The sequence below is a fragment of the Podarcis muralis genome, chromosome 2 (assembly GCF_964188315.1).
Source record: "Podarcis muralis chromosome 2, rPodMur119.hap1.1, whole genome shotgun sequence".
Taxonomy (NCBI): Eukaryota; Metazoa; Chordata; class Lepidosauria; order Squamata; family Lacertidae; genus Podarcis; species Podarcis muralis.
This window is the reverse complement of record NC_135656.1, coordinates 55,053,852-55,076,526: the sequence shown is the minus strand read 5'-3', so window position 1 is coordinate 55,076,526 and position 22,675 is coordinate 55,053,852. Positions and strand designations below refer to the sequence as shown.

General features: G+C 45.3%; 1 protein-coding gene across 8 annotated transcripts in view; it reads right to left on the bottom strand.

Annotated features, from left to right (window-relative positions):
- Positions 1-11,381: 11,381 nt before the first annotated feature.
- FGF1 (fibroblast growth factor 1) overlaps positions 11,382-22,675 on the bottom strand; it is a 49,960-nt gene continuing 38,666 nt past the window's right edge. For 7 of the 8 annotated variants that reach the window (XM_077924499.1, XM_077924498.1, XM_077924497.1 and 4 more), the window contains 2 exons: positions 15,070-15,173; positions 11,382-13,556 (listed from right to left, as the gene is read on the bottom strand). In XM_077924499.1, coding sequence (XP_077780625.1) covers positions 13,362-13,556; positions 15,070-15,173 — 299 coding nt within the window. In that variant the 3' untranslated portion in view covers positions 11,382-13,361. The remainder of the gene's footprint in view (positions 13,557-15,069; positions 15,174-22,675) is intronic. The other variant, XM_077924500.1, reaches the window with a different exon arrangement.

Here is a 22,675-nt window from a genome sequence, read left to right as displayed (position 1 = left end):
CAGAAGAATGAAAGGGAGAAATGAAGGTCAAGAGTTAGATGTCTGAGAGGGGGAGGAAAAGTGCAAGAGGGGCATATTGAGTTAGGAACGGCAGAGTTGAGGTGGGATAGTCACACGATGAGCTGAAATAAGCTGGTTTTTTCTGTGGGACTCTAGTAAAATATAATATGCAATGATGATGATGTTTCTAATGCAGAAAATGCATGCATTTGACTGCAGGCCTCTTGTAAAGTGATAATTATACTATAGAAAATAGAGTCCTTACAAAGAGAGCATATCAAATATTAATGTATGTTAACACTATCTCGATCAATGATATCATGTTGCATTATGAAATATACACAGCCAGAACTACATGGTCAAACACCAACAGCTTCGTTTCATTCAGAAAAGCTGTTTGCATTTGCAGCGCAGGACTCTGGATGTGTGTTGGAGACTCGTTTTGCCATCTTATCTTTTGGAAATCTTCTGTTGTTGAGCTGGTGATCAAGTGAGCGATTGAAGTGTGCATGCACACGAAAGCTTATACCCAGAACAAACTTAGTTGGTCTCTAAGGTGCTACTGGACCAAAAAATAATAATATTAATTATTTACAAGTCCAGACATTCTTAACTGGCATTGATATCTGGATTAGTTTTAATCTGGCTTTAGGTCTGAGACCAGCGCTGAAACCACCTTGGTCACTTTACACTAGGAGGATAGGAGGGAGTGCAACCCTGTTAATTCTCCTGAATCTCTCAGCGCCTTTCTTCACCACTGACCATCCTTCTGGGCCACTGGCGTGGAATGGGAACTGGAGGCACTGTGCTCTGGCAGCTGGCCCCAAAAGGTCCTGCTTAGGGACTGCCACTCTGCGTCTTAACCTTTGTGCCATGGAGTTTGCGCAGGGTCCTATTTTCTTCCCTTGAAACTGCTGGATGAGGTCATGGGGATTTGGGCTAAGGCACCATGAGTACCTTATGAAAGCCTCAGCGCCTAGGGCTTGCCGATCGAAAGGTCGACGGTTCGAATCCCCGCGGCGGGGTGCGCTCCTGTTGCTCGGTCCCAGCGCCTGCCAACCTAGCAGTTCGAAAGCACCTCCGGGTGCAAGTAGATAAATAGGGACCGCTTACTGGTGGGAAGGTAAACGGCGTTTCCGTGTGCTGTGCTGGCTCGCCAGATGCAGCTTTGTCACGCTGGCCACGTGACCCGGAAGTGTCTGCGGACAGCGCTGGCCCCCGGCCTCTTGAGTGAGATGGGCACACAACCCCAGAGTCTGTCAAGACTGGCCCGTACGGGCAGGGGTACCTTTACCTTTACCCTTACTATGAGTATGCTGTTAACATCCCATTTCATTTCTCATGCTCATTGGAGATGGTGCTAGGCATCCCACATCACTCCAGTTATGCAAACTGTGAGAGAAGGGTAAGATCTCACAAGAAAAGCCACACCAGCACTAGTACCAGATTTTCTTCTTCTTCATCTGGTGACGAAGTGACTTCAAAGCAATCCATTACAATCTATTGCAGCCTAACAGGGTGTCCTTAACTGGGGAGGGGGAGAGAGAAGACCTGAAAGCCAGGACAAAACTGTTAACAATACAGGACGTAGCATTCTACATTGAAATACAAGACAATCCTGCATTATACAGAACACATGGCAACCTTAGAGTCTTCTGTTTCTTCTTCCCTTGGGGAGGTCCAAACCTACTTTCTCCTCAGCTTTTGGAGAACCTTCTTTCTGAGCTGCCTACAAACCAATTTCCTCCCTAATCTGGTCAGAGAGTTTATTTCCTGTTTATCACCGTATTTCTGGAAGTATAGAGGCAGACGGGGGTGGGGGGGAGGCATAGCTCAGTGGTAGAGCATCTGCTTTGCATGCAGAAGGTTCAGTCTCTGGTGTCTCGAGGCAGGACTAGGAAGAAACCCCTTTCTCAAATCCTGGAGAGCAGCTGCCAAGTCAGAGCAGACAATTCTGAGCTAGATAGACCAAGGTGTTAACTGTGGTACAAGGTAGCTTCCTAGGATTCCTATATTTCCTAATATTCTGAACTACAAAGCAAAAGAACATACAACACATGCACACAAGCAACACACAGCTTGGTCTACTCTAGCTTTATCTGTTTAATATTTAGATCTCCCTTTGCCCCCATTGCTGCGTATGGGATTCCCAGCAAGGCGAGCCGTGAAGAAAGCATAATGACTAGAAAGAGAAAGGCAGCTTCCTGCTTTGGTTTGCCGGAACCATTTGAGATAATCAATTGCAGGATCACAGGTTTCTTCCTCTGCGATAGGAAGGAGCGGTGTCACTCCCATGCCCTTGTCAGACAGACACAGGCCCATCAGCCGGCTTTGTTAAGTAGCATCCTGCCTGCATTCCTGCCCTGCCTCCCAGTGTTCTCATTTGAGAGGAAGCAATTCCTCCCTCCCTTGCGCTTAATAGGCCCTTTCCTGCCCCTGATGGCAGCCTCAGGCAGCAGCAGCAGCTTCCTAAATCACTTTGAATTGATTTCAAGCCCTGGCACTGAGGGTGGGCTTCAGGGCCCCCTAATCCTGCTGAGCAGGAAGGCTTTAATAGGAAAATGTTGTTTGGCTGAAAGTTAGAAGGTCAAATAAACCCAGTCCAGAGACAATCATACTATTTTATCTGCTGAACAAACTACTTTCCTTTCCTCCCCCCTCCCCCCACTTACCACCAGCTTCTTGCAACATTTGCTCTGCTTTTGACAAGGGTCTTATGTTTTGTTAGGGGGTTTATGGTGATGAGGGATTTGAATGTGTCTCCGGGTTGTTATTGTTGTTGCATGGAGTCCTTTTGCCAGCAGACGCCAGTCCAGTTTTAATGCTGTGATAGGTCTGTGTTTCAGCTCCCCCCACCCCACTAAGAATCAAAGGAGACAAGCTGCTTCAGGCACTCAGCTACACACACACACACACACACACACACACAGAGAGAGAGAGAGAGAGAGAGAGAGAGAGAGAGAGAGAGAGAGTGAGTGGTTACAGGTTGCTAAATTTCATGGCTTTTTACTTGTCATAATGAAATCATCAGCATCAACCAAGAGTGGCTGGGGCAACCCAGTCAGATGGGCGGGGTACAAATAATAAAATTATGACGATGATGTCCGCAACACTCCCCTGACCACTTTCCATGCAGCACAGAGAAGCTAATATGGAGGGACTGCAAAATCTATCAGTTCAGCTTTGTAGGTCGAATCCTGGGAGACCTTCATCTACCCACAACAAGGGATGCATTTGTTAGAGCAACGCTGTGGCATCCAGGGATCGCTCCCTTTGCAGAAACCATGTCATGGCAAAAGATGTGAATCCAAAGAAGTTGATCTGCAGTCTACTATTCAACATGCCATCCCCTGTATATCGGTAACATGGGCACATGGAAGCTATTATCTCCAATTTTACATTCATCTCTAACTAGCAGCAGCATTTGTGTAAAAACACATGCGCACATACACACACACATACACATATTGGAGAGTGTTATATGTACACAAACACTCAAATGTACACACACACACACAAACACAATGAAAAGGTCTTCATGATTAGGGTGGGAGAGAGGAATCAGTTGTGTGTTCCTCCTCAGATCAGAGGACAGCTGGTCAATTACACATTGCAAAAAAAGAGAGGAAATGTCTCACCAAACAAGAGAAATAATTCCTATAATTTAAACAGAAATACAATACATCTCACCATAGTGGGTAAGAGTAGAGATGACTTGTGTGGCTGCTTAGTCACCTGCCCAGTTGCTAACTGGGTGAGCAACGTCAAGGCTGCTGCCCTCCTTTCTTGTGGTTCTTTATCTTTAAACTGAAGCAGACAGTCCTTAAAATAGAAGACTTCCTTAAATAGAGCAGCCCTTCAGATAGGGGACAACTTCAAACAGAGGACTGTCCTCTGTAAAGTAGAAAACATGGCCATCCTCCTAGCAGGGACAGATTTAGGGCTGTGTGATAGGTGTGCGTGCACTGGGTGAGCAGAGGGTGAGCAGAGGGTGCTGGGCTTTGGGAAGGAGGCATGAGGGCTCTGACGGGGTCCTAGTGCCCTCATATCTCCTTCCCAAAGCCAGGGGCCTCCTTACCTGCCTTCAGAGAAGGCAGTGCAAGAGCTGGGACTGGGGGGTACATGCCAAATTTTGGGATCACACAGGGTGCCATAATGCCCAAGTCAGCCTCTGCTCCTAGATGATCAACTAACTCAATCCAGCAACATAGATTTAGTTCTCCAAAGAACTGAAATCCCATAGTTGTCTTAAAAACCTCTTTCTATGTTAGGCTCCTTGTTTAGATTTGGTAGATGGCTTTGGTATATAGAAAAGGTGTCACAACATGTTTGTTTGATTAATGTAATGCTTGCCTTCACCATATTCTTATGAATCTATCTGTCCTGCAAGCGGAATGGTGACTGGACCACCTTCAGCAAAGTTTCGGAGAGGAAATTTGATCTTCTTTAAAGAGAGAGAGAGAGATTCTACACTATCAGGAGAAGGGCTGTAGCTCAGTGGCAGAGCATCCAAATAACAATAACAACAATAAAAATAAAATCAAGAAATCAAGAAATATTAGGAAAGAACCATAGTTCCTTATTTGATGTGGGGAATTACATTTTGTGTATTTGATGCATAGCCCTCCAGCCAGCCTCCATTGCTCTAACCCCAAGCTCATCACTGCTTTTATTTTCAGATCTGGAAGATACTCTCTGTTTTTCTGGTGGTGTGGTACCCTACATTGAAACAATTTGGGTGTTGCTTATCAGATTGCAGCCTGTTCCCACTGGAGAGGCATGGATATGGAGAAGGGAAGGCTAGGGTTAGCAGAGTCTGTAACCTGAAGCGTATGTATCCTGAAGGTCTGACTATCAACAGATGCAAGAGCAACAGGATCTTAGGCAAAGGGCCCCGAGGAGAAGGGAGGCTGGGGGGAAACGAGATGGGTTGGGAAGGATGGAGTGAAAGAAGCTCATGGGAGTCCAGGTAGAAAAGACAGATTGGAGGGATAAGGTTGACAGGCATTGAGAAAAGTACTGGGAGGAGAGTGTGGATATTATGAGAGGAAACCTGGGAGATTGTGGTAGGAGATTGCTGGGCTGGTAGAAGTAGCATTAGGGGAATATTACAAGCCACAGGAAATGTGTGTGAAGGAAAAATGAATGCAAGCACTGACCCAACACTCTGTCTCCTCCAAGATTTTCTGCATGTGGTCTTTAGGCCTGTTTAATTTTCTTTCCTCCTGACAGCTGAGACTGTATACTGGTTTCCATCCCTTCCAAAGTCTGCTTATAACCTGGAAGACTTGAAAAAGAAATGTGAAGATTCTTGCTTCCTGCTTTGGGGAGGCAGTAGGCTGTGAATGTAAAAAGGTCAGGTGTGATGAAGAGAAGTGGGTGGGAGTGGACTCTTGCTAGCTCCTCAGACTTTCTATTGTGTGTGACAGAAAACAGAAGCTTTGGAACTGAATGAGAAACTCCCCTCCATTTTCCTAAAAAAAACATAGAGGGCTTCTCTAAGGAAGGTAGAGGGAGCCCCTTTCTAGTTCCCCCTGGAACTGACCTGGGTGTTACAGTTGTTGCATGCACTGCTTGATGCTTTCCACATACAGTGGTACCTCTGGTTACGTACTTAATTCGTTCCGGAGGTCCTTTCTTAACCTGAAACTGTTCTTAACCTGAAGCACCACTTTAGCTAATGGGGCCTCCCGCTGCTGCCGTGCCACTGTGCAATTTCTGTTCTCATCCTGAAGCAAAGTTCTTAACCCGAGGTACTATTTCTGGGTTAGCGGAGTCTGTAACCTGAAGCGTATGTATCCTGAAGCGTATGTAACCCGAGGTACCACTGTAATGGACTAGCCACCGTGCAGGCAGCATCTCAGTGTAGCGACTGTAATATGTGGACCACCATACCTCAGATTGTGTCTTCCTTGGACTGAGAATCACCTCGTAGGTGGAGGTGTTGTCAGTGGCGTAGCGTGGGTTGTCAGCACCCGGGGCAAGGCAAGTAATTTGCGCCCCCTAACCCGTGGATTTGCGCCCCCTAACCTGTGGATTTGCCCTAACCCCAGATGTTGCGCCCGGTGCGGCCGGCCCCCCCTGCACCCCCCACGCTACGCCACTGGGTGTTGTCACCAGTAATGATCAGTCATCTCTCTTTCCCACCCTCAAAATGTTTTATCGGGAAGCTTAAAATACATTTTCTCTTCACCTGCTTGTCTATCAGCCGGCATACATCGCCTGACAAAATTTTCTCTTGACAGACCACTGGAATTATTTGTGGACTTTTTGAAGGTCTGATTTGCTAGGAATGAAAAGGTAACATGGAATTTTTCAACGTAGGAAATAATTAATACTGTCATCGGTTGAGATGCAACTATTGTTATTGTACTTTATCGTGGCAAAATATGTGCTTAAAGGCATAAACTAGTTGGTAACCTGCTTGTGAAACCACAATTAGTTCAATATATGTTTACACATGTAAGGGACGAGCACACTCATGGATTGCCCCTTCAGTATGAATGCACCCACCCATTCATGTTTTTTTTACTCTTGTGAAAAGAGACCTACACATGTACGCATGTTAGACACTTTCACAAGAGCAGGAAGACTCATTACACATCCACATCAGTTCAAACACTTGGCTACCTAGGCATAGCATGTGAAGGAAATTCAGTTTTCCCATGTGCACATTCACTGAGTAGCCCTAGAGAGGTCATTCTGTGAGTTGCCAGCTGTTTTCTAAAATGGCTCCTGTGCCTTTAACAGGTACATGAGACACAGAACAATTCAGCTGCTACAGTTTCCAGTGCGGGGGTGGGGGTGGGCAGGGAAGGGGGGTTCAGGCATTGGTTTTCTGTTTGCCAAGCAACTGCTAAAGGCATGGGAGCCCTGAGAGAAAAAAGTCAGCAACCCGTATCTTTCATTGCAACTGGTCCTCAAGGTAAGGTTACCAGATTTTTTTCAATTAATCTGGGGACACTGCATTGAAATAAGTTGGAATGAACTTATTTCAGTGAACTGATTTGTAAATCTGAGGACAGTGCCCGGGAAACAGGGAAGTCTGGTAACCTTACCTCAATGGCGGGTAAGGGAAACACACCCATTCCAAGCTTAGGGTTAATTTAACTCCTAAGGCTTAGCGGGAGAAAGAGAGGCCTCTTTTTTAATTGCCCCTAGATAGCCTCCCATATATAGGCTGAACAGATATCTGGACCACCTCCATTTATGCAGATGTTTTGTGTGCATCCAACTGCAGAAAGCTGACCTGTAAGAAATCCCACCACCCCCCATGCCAATCCGCTTGAAGTTCTCTGAGTACTGTATAGGACCCAGTAATTCTGTCTCTGTGTTCCTTTTCTACAGATTGTTTCTTCATCCTCATTATTCAGTTACCAGCTTGTCATGGGCTTTAGAGCTGCAATTTATATGTCCAGCCAGCTTTTTCTTTATTACACCGAGGGGCCCTCTCTATCCTGGGGCTGTGGGAGGATGTGTTAACCTCTCTGCGAGAGCTTTTACATTCCAAACATCCTGTGCTGCTGCAGTCTTGTTCAGTTTTTTCCCTTCAGGTGCTTGAAGATCCTCTACCCTCCAACACCCTCCTCCTGTGCTCCATTCATACAAAATATACTCACTTTCTTACCTCCCCCTTCAGCCCAGCAGCTTGAGAACTATCCTGCCCCCCACACCCCTATTTTCCATCGTTAACAGATATTTAGTTCCAATAATCTATTAAATCAATTTTTTAAAAGAAAGGTTTTGTCATCTTTCATCTCTTCATCTGAGCTGGAGGAGGGATAAACTCCTTAAAACCATGTATGGCCATATTCCAGCGCAGATTTAAGCAGCCTTAAACCCATTGAAATTGATGGGCTTAGGCAGGCTTAAGTCCGTTTTGGATAATTTGTGGCCTATAGCTTTAGCTGGCAGTGCTGTTCTCTCCTGTTCATCCATCTGGAGCAATTACTGGGGATTATTTTTCAGGCAGGAGTGTTGACATTTCCCCCCAGTTGGGTGTCAAGTATACACATGAGGTTAGCAATAGCCAGGCTTCAGATGTCTAATGAAAGGAATGCCCTGAGGTTAATGAGGTGCTGGGAAACAGCAGAACTAAATCCGATATTACCGTTTTCCAGCTTTCGGATTTAATTAGAAGTTCCAATCACCTGTGCACACAGACATTTCTGTTTGCACCCAATTGGCAACCTGGTTCTTTGAAAGAGAGGGGTGTGTGTGTGTGTGTGTGTGTGTGTGTGTGTGTGTGATGGTAGCAAAACCTGACTATATATGCTGGTTAGCTGTAGATGGCCCATAAACTAGTTCTAGCAGTTTCTCGTGCCGTGTTCCAAATCTGTTAACCTCTGTACTACTACTGTATCTTCCTTTCATAAAGACTTCCTTGCACTTTCCTTTGCCTTTCCTGTGGCACCAAGAGTTCCATTTGCATTTTAGTGCACAGTTTTAGTCCTTTGCGAAAGTTGCTGCCGCTGTGTCCTTGCACTTCTTTTAATCCCAGGGCTTCCAGCTACTGTATTATCCATCAAAATTAAGCTGTTCCGGCATCAGGTTAATGGACATGAACCTTATCAAGGTGAATGAATTATGGAGTTAAATGCTAAGTCATTTATGTGAAGGATGGCTCATATCCAAGAGGGCTAAGATATTTGGATACCTGCTTTCTAACTGCACTGCAGAACCGACAGGTGCATATTCATACAATCACAAGTGTCCTGATGTAAGTCTTCTAGCCAAAAAATAACTGCACTGTTGAATGAAGTGATCCATGTTTTTGCTGCTTAAGCATTTTCAAAACATACCTACAGTCTGCATACATGTATTGCTTTGATCTACTCAGAATAAAGTCTCAGCTCAAGGAAGGCACAGATCAGGTTGTAGGATGCATTCTGCATCATTTCAAACCATGGGTTTTATTGACTATTCCTCTACATAAACAAAGCAAAAATGGGCATACAGAAAAGTAGAGGTCAGGGGCAAGGGTTCTTATCTAGCCTTCTCCTGACAAACCATTTTCTTTGTTTAAGGATGTATAGTCATAGGGAAGTTTTCATCTGTGGCCAGAGGTTCCCCATCCTTTTATTGTATAAATATTGTATAATTTTTTTGGTATAATTATGGTACAACACTGTTTTATTGCATAATTATAGTACAACACTGTTGATTTGGGATTGCCATTTGTTCCAATCTATCGCAAAAGAACAGGTTTTCCCTCGGAAAGGAGCAGGACAAGGAGAAAATTGCTCAGATCCGCATTTTCTAGGCAGTCCACAAGTGGAAACACGGACAAGCTCATGGTCAGTTCCTGTCCCAGCAGTTTGTATAAGACTGTATGGAGGAGCATAAACAGAGCAGGGAAGCTCCTCTTGGTTGGATTACATCAGATGAGAGTCTCCAGCAGGCCAGGTGGAGCAAATGCACATAGATAGAAAAGACAGCTGGGCATTTCAACAGAAACGCTTAATCCCCGGAGAGGATGATGACTGGGAACAGGGAGGGGGTCTTATAGAGAAGGAGTAAGCGAAAAGAAAATTTGGCAGGAGTTTACAAACAGAAGAAAAACAGAATGGTGGGAAAGAAACACTGATCTCATTTGACAAACGAACTGCTTGCTGCAATGTAGTACTGTTGAATTGTATCTTATAGCAGTAAACAGAAAAGAAAACCCTGCACGCACACACTGGAGAAAAGAAGTTTCCAGCAAATAAGAAAAGTGCCTTGTGAATCAGAGGCATATTTCTCGCAGACTCTGGTTCTGTGGAACTCTGTTCCTTTGCTGAGGAAAAGTTTCTATCTTGGGACAGGAACGGATTTCCTGAATTGTCCTCTGTCCAAGAAATAACAACATACCCTTCCTTTAGCTGCTATCCTGGAAATACCTCCCACATGCTAGGACTAGAGACAGGATGTTAGGTAAACTGGACTTGCACCCTGACACGTTTTGTTTTTTCCCTTTTGGAAATACTTGGTAGGTAGGCTTTGCTCAAGCTCAGGATAGGAACACAGGGAACTGCCTTATGCTCAGTCAGACCCCTGACCCATCTTGTTCAGGGCTGTCTAAACCAGCCTTTCTCAACCTGTGGGTCCCCAGATGTTGTTGAACTACAACTCCCATCACCCCTAGCTAGCAAGGCCAGAGCTCAGGGATGATGGGAGTTGTAGTGCAACAATATCTGGGGACCCACAGGTTGAGAACCGGACTGGCAGAAGCTCTCCAGGGTTTTGGGCAGGAAATCTCTCCCAGCCCTACCTGGGGATTGAGCCTGGGACTTTCTGCATGCAGAGCAGATCACCACTGAGCCACGGCCCAGACTATGATCACCGAGGTCTGATCTGAAATCCTTCCTGGTCACAAATACCAGGCTAGTGATGCTGGGAAGCTTTTCCTTGTCGCATGCAGCTTAGCTCACAGCCTTGCAACATCTGGAGCTAGTGCTTGGAATGCGAGGGACCCAGGACTGGGGCAATTATTCCAAGTTGTTTTGGGTGGGCTTATTGGCACAGGTGGCTGTCACTTTCCTCCCATTAAAAATGTGAGTATTGCAATGGAAGACGGTTCTCTGTTTTTTCTCCAACACTTTGGCACTGAATGTAGTGGTACCGCTGAGGGCACAAGGAGAAGGGGACGACAGAGGACAAGATGGTTGGACAGTGTTCTCGAAGCTACCAGCATGAGTTTGACCAAACTGCGGGAGGCAGTGGAAGACAGAAGTGCCTGGCGTGCTCTGGTCCATGGGGTCACGAAGAGTCGGACACGACTAAACGACTAAACAGCAGCAAGCTGCTGAGGGATAGACCTGCCCTCTATGCATTTGCCTAAGCCAAATCTGCCTATCTCTCTCCACCCCTTGCACCTATGGTTGTTATAGGATCCCAGGCCTGTCCCAAACCAAAGCAAGAAAATAATGAGACACAAGAACGCATCCCTGCAAAAAGGCCACTATTTCATCTATTGAGGAATGTTATTAGCAAATGGGCCTAAAGGATTTCAGAAACCTGCAGTGATGGTTTAGGAGCAGATGGCCCAATGGGTAACACAGAGTGCCCTATGTTTGGGTTTGTTCTGGAACCAAGTGTGACTTTTTGGAAACACTCAAGTAATGACATGAATAACCCTTACTGGTGTGAGATGTAGGAACTGACAGTGGGGAAGCACTGAGGGTGTCCTTTGGTAGTGCCAGATATGTTGAGGTACAACAGAAAACAGATTGCCAGCAAATTAGTGTATCACAAAAGCTTTGATTTGAGCACTTTTAGCCCATTGATTTTTGTTTTTTGATACACTTTAAATTTTCTATTGTATGCTTTTATAACTGTATGCCACTTTGAGATATGTTTGTAGTAAGCGACAATTAATGTAATTAGTAATGATAAAATAAAACTCAGGAAAGGCAGAATGTTTAATCAGAAGTTAATCTGCATGCTTTGCTGCTGTGGAAAACACACTGGGAAATCCGGAAATAAGAACAGCAAGATAGCATAGTTTACCTCCCTTGGAACTGTGGCATGCCAAATATATGGCTGATCAAGCAGCTTTTGAAATTCAGTAAAATAATACAGATTACAGTACTAATACCTAGGGAAGAAAGTGATTCATCTGTCATTTTGCAACTGGTCAATTTGCAATTGTATCCCCAAACCACTCTAGAATGTGCAGATGTTACATTCAGATATTATGTTTATTAGTCTTGTCCTCTCCTTCAGCATAGAGCTTGTGCCTGTATTGTAGGCAGATAAATAGGCTCTTTTGAGAAATGATGCTGAATGCATGTAGCTGGGAATGGGGGGGGGGGGTTAGGTCAGGGCCAAAGTGCATTATTTTGCTCCCACTTTTGTGTGTTTAGTCAACATTGAATGCAGCATCTCTGCAGCCGCTATAATGATCTAGATTCTAGAGTAATGGCATGCAAACAGGCCCACCCTCCTTCAAAATCGTGGAAATCAATGGAATTTACAGAGGTCGCGAAACCTGGGATATGACCTGCAAATCACAACAAGGTTCCATGTATCTTGCAAGGACAGAGAAAAGTGCAAGTTCTCTTAGAAGGTCGTTGGAAATTCGGTTATTTAACCACACAGTCATTGCATACAGTTAAGCTGGTTGTTTTTATGCCTACGGCAAGTAAATGAAATATGAAATATGTGGCAAAATATGACTGCAGATGAACAATGAATTCCTATCACACTTCTCTAAGTCTGTTCCCTGGGGAAATCTGCTTTCTACCAGAGCTCCTTGCCCCCACCACTCCCCAAATAAAGCCCCATCAGCCTGGAGCACCAAGCCCAGCTGCAACACTCATCCTAACTGGGGGCTCTTATGATGGCTGCACCTACCCATAAGCAGTGCTGGCCTTTATCACATGGCCTGTAGGCCTTGCCAGCTCCAGATCTCTGGTTTGCCTGGGGTTTTCTGGGGCTCAACAGACTGTGCTGGTCTTGAGAGGTGGGGCTAAGTGTCACCACCTGCACAGTGCAGACCACATCTTTAATGCCACATTGAAATCAGCAGGATTTTGGCTCATGGTTAAACTTTCATTGCTTCCAACTGGAGTTACATTTGTATATAAATGCTCCACTGTGTTTTTATATTTGTTCTGTGTTTGCTCATTTTCCTTGCCAAAGTATTCAAGATCTTGTCTTATGCAGTGCTTTTTTTCTTAAAAAAAAATGTTTAGGGGTACTTTCATTTTCCTGCTCATATTGAAATACTGCCCCTCAACGAGGCCAAACTTAGATTCACAAAATGTTTAGGGGTATGCGTACCCCTGCATCCCCACCAGGAAAAAAAAGCACTGGTCTTATGTAATATACACAATATTGATTGTCTACAGTTAAAATGGCCTAACAATGTAGATTGTATACAGTCTTATTAATAAATAAATATATATTACAGAAATATTACCAAGAACCAGAGCAATGTTACTTTTTAAGAAGCAAGGATCCTAGTACTATAAGCACACAGTTAAATTTGTTTTAAATAATAGGATAGCTTCAGCATTGTTGGTTATGATTCCATGTGATACACAAGGATTATGAAAAAGCTGTCTGGAAGTTAGATCATATCGTTTAAATGCGGGTTTCAGAAAAAGGGGAGCTTTTCTACATATATGACCGTAGAAGCTGAACACCAAGGTACGTTCTGTTGTATGACTATTAAGTGACCTGGTTCATTTTGGAGGCAGTGCATCTGAGATGCACTCTACTTGTATACATGCATGTTTTATGGAATTGCTTTGCATTTTCCCCATCTCCCACATCTTTTTCATGTTCCCCAGCAGGAGGGAGAATCGAAGGAAAGGAAAGGGAAAAGTCTACTGGCTGCTTCGTTCTAAGGAACATATTTTGCTACGTGGGGAAACTATCTAATCGGGTGAAACTGGCAGGGGGAGGAAGAGGATTGCCTTTTGGCCATAATGAGTCCGCGGTCCCAGTTTGCTTTTCCCATTCTTCTTCAAGCCGACAAACCAGTTTTTATCTGCGTGCATCTTTGATGTGTAGGTATTGTAATGGTTTTCTTCCATTCTCTCCAGGAACAAACACTCTTCCGTTGGCAACTGCTGAAGAAAAGAGAAAGAGAGAGGTGCATTCATAATGGGAAGCAAATGAAGCTGCTGAGTTCTCCGTCAGCAATGAAGGATGGTGCTGGCTTCTGCATCAAGCAAGTGCTATCTCACACTTTTCGGTACATTTCCCCATCACTTTTTTCATTGGGAAAAGTCTGGTCTTTGGGGGGAAAACAGGTGTGTTAATTGTGCAGCCTACATTTGCTGCAGTGTGACTGATAGTGATAGTCTGGAAGTGCCCTTCTGAGTCAACAGTGCGGTGCAGCAGCAAAAGAAGCTAATGCTGTTCTAGGCTGCATCAACAGAAGTATAGTGTCCTAATCAAGGGAAGTAATAGTACCGCTCTATTCTGTCTTGGTCAGATCACACCTGGAATACTGTGTCCAGTTCTGGGCACCACAATTGAATAAGGATGTTGACAAGCTGGAACGTGTGCAGAGGAGGGCAACCAAGATGATCAAGGGTCTGGAAACTAAGCCTTATGAGGAGAGCTTGAAGGAGCTGAGAATGTTTCTCCTGGAAAAGAGGAGACTGAGAGGAGGCATGACAGCCATATTCAGATATCTAAAAGGTTGTCATATGGAAGAGGGAACAAGCTTGTTTTCTCCTGCCCCAGAGGGTAGCATCCAAACCAGTCACTTAAAGTTACAAGAAGGGAGATTCCATCTAAACTTTCTGACGGTAAGAGCTGTCCAGCAGCGGAACAGACTCCCTCAGAATGTTGCGGACTCTCCTTCCTTGGAGGTTTCTAAGCATAGATTGGATGGCCATCTGTCATGGATGCTTTAGCTGAGATTCCTGCATCACAGGGGGTTGGACTAGATGACCCTCAGGGTCCCTTCCAACTCTACAATTCTCTGATTCTGTGTTGATCCATGTGATTGGGAAACCTGGATGGAACATAGGAAGCTGCCTTATAGGAAGTCAGACCATTGGTCCATCTAGCTTAGCGTTGGTCCATCTACACTGTCTGGCAGTGGCGCTCCAGGATTTTGTCAGCCTAGCCCTAACTGGAGATGCTGAGATTGAACCTTGAAGCTTCTGCCTGCCACTATGATGCTCTGCCACTGAGCAACAGCCAAGATGGCAGCACTAACTTTTTGGCTCCACCTATCTGTTGTTCTGCAGGGTTGTTTCTTTTCAGCCCTTTCTCTATCCTTCTACCACTCCAGCCTGCTGAGTGAACAGTACATACAACATCTCTGACGCTTGTTTATCCTAGGGTTAAATTTGGCTCAGTGTCCCTAATGGCATCACCCTCTGTGATTTGGCAGCTGGAAGAAGAAGCAGCATTGCTCCTTCCAAATACGAAATCCAATATCTGGAAGTATTTTGGAACATCGCTTCTCATTATTTTATTTATTTTTCCAGAAATAAAGCTGGGCAAAATGTGGCAACCCAGCTGCAAAAACAACAAACAATGTCTATTTGCTGCTCGTGGGCTACAATATATCTGCAAACCTCAAAACCTCCCCCAGTCCCAGTCCCACAGAAACCTCATACTTACCGAGCCATATAAACGGCCATTGGCATCCATGGCCAAGTAGTGCCCAGACTCTGTGCTCTTTATGTACACCTCACCCAAATTTTCCGCACTTAGCAGCAGTTGAACTGCAATAGAAAATAATAGTAAGAACAGCAGCAGGAAGGTAAAGCAGTGGTCCAGAGATGTAGGAAAGGATGTGCTAGCTTCTCTAAGCTCCTTGGAGGAAAAAAAGAATTTGGCATGGGTGTAGCAATTGAGACCTGCAGCAAAATATTGCAGTGTGTGGGCTGTTCCTTGCTCAGCTTTCCAGTCTTTTGTAAAGTCATTCATTACAAATATCTCTGTTTCCTTCTTCTCCATGGCTGCATAAAATCCAAATCTGAGGGGATCATTTAGTCTTTTGGTATGACTCCTTTCACATTTCTGGACCAGTCATCAGCATTTAATGCCTCCCCTTAAATATGAACCATCTCACAGAAAAAAGTAAGTTAGAATGGCTAGCCCAGTGTGCCAGGACAAAAGTTATGAAGGGGAATATGCACCCATGCCAGAGGTTCTTCCAGTGGCAGGGAATTATTTTGTTAAGTCACATTCAGATGACTCAATCAGTTGAACCATTCCCCTGCTGAAGGAGAACTTGACAACCCTCCAGGATCACTTGGGCTGTGCAGTAGCTCTGAATGCACAGCTACAAGTAGATGTGAGAATTGCAGCCAACAGCCATTTATGAAAACAAGAACTGCTTCCTATGGGAGGTTGGGGGTAACAATTCTTAATTCATATTCATGTTGCTGTTGTTGTTTTAAGAAATGTGATCTTGCAAGATAAAAGATGATGCTGAATCCTCTAATGACTTTGTCTTTGAGAAAAAGTTGGCTGCTCATGCACAACTCATGACAAACACCAAACAGAGAAAGAGAGAGGAAATTACATAATATAGTCAGGGGGAAACTTACTTTATTTATATTAAAATTATTAAACCAATCCTTTATTTTATACAATAAACTCCAGTGGGTAATTTGGGGTCAGTAACAATGAGGTGAGGGGACACGGGTGGCGTTGTGGGTTAAACCACAGAGCCTAGGACTTGCCGATCAGAAGGTCGGCGGTTTGAATCCCCAAGATGGGGTGAGCTCCCATTGCTCAGTCCCAGCTCCTGGCAACCTAGCAGTTCGAAAGCACGTCAAAGTGCAAGTAGATAAACAGGTACCGCTCCAATGGGAAGGTAAACGGTGTTTCTGTGCACTGCTCTGGTTTGCCAGAAGCGGCTTAGTCATGCTGGCCACATGACCTGGAAGCTGTACGCCGGCTCCCTCGGCCAATAAAGCGAGATGAGCGCCGCAACCCCAGAGTCGGTCACATCTGGACCTAATGGTCAGGGGTCCCTTTACCTTTACCTTTAACAATGAGGTATGGTGTTTTTTTTTTGCCATAGATATCCATTAGCCACCTTCACTCTCTGTCTCCCACGATCTTCTTGCTTCCTTTCTCTGTCTCCCATTTTTTCTTTACTTCGCTTTAAAAGGGACACCTAGCAACAATCTGGCAGTGGTGCCACTGGTTCCAATCCACCACCCTGTACAGCAGCCCTGTTCATGTCTGCTCATCCAATTCAGCATGACTTTTTCTGAGGCAAGTGTGTTCAGGATTTGCATGTGTGCAAACACAGACATACAGAGGGAGAGAGAGAGAGTGCGTGCATGAGAGGAAGGGGTGAAAGAGAAGATTATGTTTCCCCTAGTAGCAGCCCATGCCTCATTAAAGAAGACCTCTTTCTACTTTTGTGGCTGTTTTGTGGTGTGAGTGAGAGGATGGACTGCTTATCACTAAAAGAAACAATTGCTGTTTGTACACATCATTCCATGTAAATGGGCTCTGTTCACTTCAACAGAGTCAGGGCTCTGGCCCTGTACAAATGTCATTACAAAGATTAGTTCAATAGGTTGTGGAAAGTGAGGGCACCACCCAAGTTTACTTACGTCGTCAGCCCAAGACTTGTCCTCTGTAACTAGGGTTATTCCGCTGGCACATACCCGTTTAAGGAGTTTCCTCTGTAAATATTTTTTCATCAGGATGTCCAAGTTTAATAGCTCATTTACGCTAAGCTCATTTCTGGCACAAGCTAGCAAACATACACCCTTTAGAAAGCAACACTGGCTACACGCAACATTTTTCCGAGGGGGGGGGGGAGAGAAATCATTGAGAAGACTATAGTGCGCCAGTGATGCATGGTGGAAGGTGTGTGTGTGTGTGTGTGTTTTCACATGGAGCTAATGCTTTTGCTAGTTCATAGCTGTTCTTCCTCTTACAGCTTGCTGACCTATTAGGGAGTAGGAATCCATCCTTGTTACAACACAGCTGGACACTGGGAAGGCCTGGAAAATCTTTTGCTACCACAAAAATGAAGCAGTGGCTACTGTGTTATATGGCCTTTTCAAAAGGATTAGACAAATTCATGGAGGAGAGGACCTCCAGCATCTGGTGGTGGTGGCTAAATGGGACCTCTGTGTACATAAGCAGCACCCCCCTCAATACCAGATGATCAGGATACACAATAGAGCAGGGAACCTTTGGCCCTCCAAATGTTGCGGGACTCCAGCTCCCATCAGCCCCAGCCAGCATGGCCAATGGTCAGGGCTGATTGGAGCTGGAGTTCAACAACATCTGTAGGACCACATGTTTCTCACCACTGTAATAGAATAAGGCCCCGCTTTTCTCCCCACTCCATTTTTAAAACAAAAAATATTTGCCAATATAATAGCAAGTAAGAGAAAAATAAACACTGCCAGCTGACTCTATCTTCAGGGTCAGTTTCAGGGAACAGCATTGGGTGGTTGACTTTTGGCCCACCGGCAGTTGTGCTGTGGGGTATCATAGGGTATTATCTGGTCCCCGATGCTGTTTAACATCTATATGAAGTTGGAAACAGTCATCAGGAGATTTGGAGCAAGGTGTTACGAGTATGCTGATGATACCCTTTTTGTTAACATCTGAATCAGGGGAGGCTGTGCACAATTTAGTCTTGGTGGTGTGCTGGATGAGGACCAATAAACTGACTCTGAACCTTGGCAAGACGGAGGCACTGTGGTTGGGTGGTTCCCAAGTCCAGATAATTTATCAATTACTTGCTTTGCATAGGGTTGTATTTCCTCTGAAAAACCAGGTTAGTCAACTGGGGGTGCCTCTATATCCATCTTTGTTTCTAGACCCAGGTGACCTCAGTGGCTAGGAATGCCTTCTACCAGCTAGGGTACATAAGATAGGTAAAGCCATTTCTGGACCCCAATAGACTAAATATGGGCTGGTAGCCTATTGGACTACTGCAATGCACTCCATGTGGGGCTGCCCTTGTGGTAGGTCAGGAAGCTGCAGCTAGTGCAAAATGCGGCGGCTGTACTGCCCACTGGAGCAGAATATTGTCAGCACAGTGTTCTTAAAATCTAAGTGCAGGTCTTTTGCACCTGCTTCCAGGGCGACTCTTGGAGTTCTTGTAAAACACATAAGTCTGGAGTGGATTCTGTTTTTCTTTGTTCTGAACAATGTTCCCCTTCCCCTTCTACACACACACCTATCTGTGAAATCAGTGCATTGTGAGTGTGTGTTCCAGTGCATAAAAACAATATTGTTGTGAAGTGGGGAAGATCTCAGCTTAAAATATTTATCTATCTATGTATCTACTTGCCAACTCAGGATGGCATTCAAGGCATCTGATGAAGTGAACTCTCAACATAAGAAATTTGACTAGCACTACAGCCCCTCTGAAGCCTATTCTTGATATCTCTGCAATTAATGGTAGAGGAGTTCCTGCCATATTCTTTATGTTCTGCTGTGAGCAGCAAACCTTTTCTGAGGTCCACAGAACTCCCTGAAGGCAGTGGGACTGACTGATGACTTTACTTTGAACAACAAAACATATTTCCCCTGTGCCATGTAACTGCTTTTGAGTGTCTGCTAAGTTTGGAAGACGTTATGCCCTTATGAAGACCATGTTCTGAGCAGGGAGTTGGAATTAGTTGACCCAAGGATTCTCTGTGGGATGAGGGGGCTCTCTTTTCAAACAGTGCAAGCCCAGACCCCATACTGCATGCTGAGCTAGCTACATAGGGCTGACACCAAAGGTCAGCATCAGTGGACACCAGGCAGGGGCAGTGGGGCAGTGCAGTGGGGCCACTCAGAAAGGGCATCTTGCCCGACGCCCCCCCCAAAAAACCCCTGGATCTAGAGCTGGTGCTACCTATGCATTGCAGAAGAGAGAGGTGTTAGCAAATACACTTGTCGGGAGGGGTGGCCTCTGTATTTCAGAGCATGTCTCTCCTCCTGCATCTTGCCCAGCTTGTTCCTTGCAAACGGTAGGCAGGCTTATGTGCCTTCTGCAGATTTCCCTCCTTGTTTGCTTTCCTACCTCCATTGCTTGAACAGGGTTTCTGAAAGGTTGCATGCCAGTTTACTCTGGGTTAGAGACTTCCCGTCTGTCCTTTGCTATGTTTACTCAGGATGAGATCATCTTCGCTCAGTCCACTGTTGAGCGTGTGTGTGAGAGTGTGAGTGTGTAAATGGCATTTATAATTAAACCTCTGCCATAAACTGACTTCAGAAACAAACCAGAGAGCAAAGTTGGGGCAGGGGAGGGAAACCACATATTCCTGTGGCTTTCCTTTAAAAAAGAAGGAAAAAATAAGAAGGTGCTTTTCTTAGAATTTGGAGAGCGCGTCTGACTGCCTCCTGTCAGCACATCCTGCAGCAGGGAGCCCAGCTGTATTCCAGTAAGTGCACAGCAGCACAGAGTACACACACAGGGCAGGAAGAGGCTCCTCCTGTGAAATCAGTGCATTGCAAGTGTGTGTTCCAGTGCACAGGGGAGCACGATGCATGTCAGAGCTGCTATACCATCACAACAGTTGAGCTTATTGTCCTGTCTTATCTTCCAGTATCAAGCTGCCAATCTCACCCGCCAGTTTCCTGGGGCAAAGGAGTTCCACAAGCCTCCCAAGCATTTTGTGACCGTAATAGCGTTGGAACTTCAAAACGCAGATTCGCATGGGTGGAGCCGTAAGCCATACATCTGTATGTATGATTTTGTAAAGAAAAGAGCCATTTCTTAATGACATAGATACAGGTAGAGTTCCACAGCTGCCTTGGATTGTAGAATTGTACAGTTGGAAGGGACTCTGAGGGTCATCTAGTCCCATGGTTCCCAACGTGGGGCACACGCCCCACAGGGGGGCAATTGGATTTTTAAGGGCGGCAATTCGAGAATGAGTCAGGCCTTTTAGGCTTCCGCCACATGAAAAGGATTTCACTTTTTGAGTAATAGGAATTATATGTCACGGAGTAGGGTGGGGCATCAGGATTTTAGAGATGCTTAGGTGGGGCATGGCCAAAAAAAGGTTGGGAACCACTGATCTAGTCCAACCCCATACAATGCAGGAATATGCAGCTGTCCCATACAGGGATTGTACCTGCAAATCTTGGCATTATCCTCACCACACTCTGAGCTATCCACACACACCCCTTCCCCAACCTGGCATCTGCCAGATGATTTGGACTACAACTTCCATCAGTCCCAACCAGCCCAGTGAGCGGTGGGCGGTTTTATTCATTCATTTATTACATTTCTATCCCATTTCTCCTTTGAGCAGCACAAGATGATGTACATAGTTCTCGCCCCTCCCCGCTTTTTATCCTCACAACAACCCTGTGAAGCAGCTTAAGCGGAGAGACTGTGACTGTCCCAAGGTCACCTAGTGACTCTGGAAGGATTTGAATCCTGGTCTGGCAGGTCCTAGTCCAGCATCTTCACCACGACACACATACGTCTGAAGGGTGTTGTAGGTCAAAAGATCTGAAAGGCATCATGTTGAGCAGGGGTGCCCAACTAAGGCCTGCGGGCCGGATAAGGCCCGAGGGACTCGTTATCCGGCCCGCACCGCCTCCCGCTGCCGCCACCCACTCTTACCGGCGCTGTGCTGCGCAGCTGCCCACTTCCGGGTTGGAGGAGCACCGGAAATAGCTTGTGCGCATGCGCATGTGTTATTTCCAGTGCACATCCGGGTCGGAGAAGGCCTGTGCACATGTGCACAAGCTATTTCCGGTGCTCCTCTGACCCGGAAGTGTGGCAGAAATAGTGTGTGCGCATGCGTATGGGCACGCGCTCCTCTGCCCTCTGGCCCACTGCGCAATGGGCACTGGAGACACTGGTCAGTAAGTTTGCTGACCCCTGATGTTGAGGAAGGATGCTAAACACTAGGCCATATTCATCAGGCAGCATCGGAAAACTGATTCACATTACAGGGCAACACCCAGTGCTTTTCCTCTAGGAAAAAAATTGGGCTGGCACTGTGTACCCTTGAGTACCCCCAGAAAAAAAAGCACTGGCGAGAAGCTCATTTTTTTTCTGCTTTGCAGTGTTATGGGTAGGAAACAAGTACTTTATTACAATAGTCATGTGACACAGTCCACGACGAAACTGGAAGCAATGCATTTGGTCCTAACATTGTAGTTTGGACATTCATGAAAGGCAAAAGTTTGGGAAACTGCTGCTCTTAACTGATCAAGGATAAAGTCTCTCTTAAAGCCCCATTTAGTCAGTTTAGGACATTCTTCAGAACACATGGCGCAAGGAGCAAGCACTGAATCCCAGTAAGGGAATAAAGTGTTCTTGTCCTAAGGAGGAAACTATTGGCTCCCATGCATTCTTCGTCCTTCCCACTTCCTCTCTCCATCATGTTAAAGCACAGAATAAGCATTTCAGCAGATTCTGTTCCCTCAGGAATCCATTATGAAGTGCTGTGTAGGGGGAGAGGAAAATGGATCTTGTGTTGAGAACACATCCTATACAAAAGAGCGATAAAACACATTCCTTATCCATAGGACCTTCAGTTACTGTAGGGTACTGCATACGGTCCCCAAACATGGAAAGTAAATTGATATGGTCAAGTAGGAAATATGGGCAGGTAAGCTTTAAGTGTTTTATAATATTGTTGGCACCAGTGCCACGACGGCTGTTTTTCATCACTGTGCTTGACCCATCCTGAAGGTCATAGAATTGTAGAGTTGGAAGGGACCACAAGGAGTCACGTAATCCAACCTCTTGCAAAGCCGGTCAGCTGAAAACTGGGCAAGGGTGCTGGCTTCTATGCGTAAAGTAAAAGGTAAAGGTAAAGGACCCCTGACAGTTAAGTCCAGTTGCGAACGACTCTAAAGTACTCCTCCGTAATTCTACGAGTGTATGTATTTAGTTTTGGGGGCTGGGGGAGAACGCGTTGAAGGCAGTCTGTACATGATCAGAGACAATTTTATTCTTTCCCATATTCCAGGATCCATCACTCATGCTAATTAATGATTTTGAACCTGAGCCCTGGAACAAATGAGGCCCAGGTAAGTGCCTGATTTCCTCGGTGTTCTGGGATACAGGGCATCATTTTTTCCGAGGTTTAGAGCACCATGTTCCCTGTGCTTTGGAATTGTAAATGTAATAATATATACAGGGCCAATGAGGGCAATTATTCAATAGGTTTGATTAAAATGAGCAGAGATAAGGCTATACAATCAAGACTAGCAGTACTTGCAAGAGATTGCTGTGGTAATGCTGCTGGCTAAAGCAGGCTAAGGGCTGAGCTCGACTTTA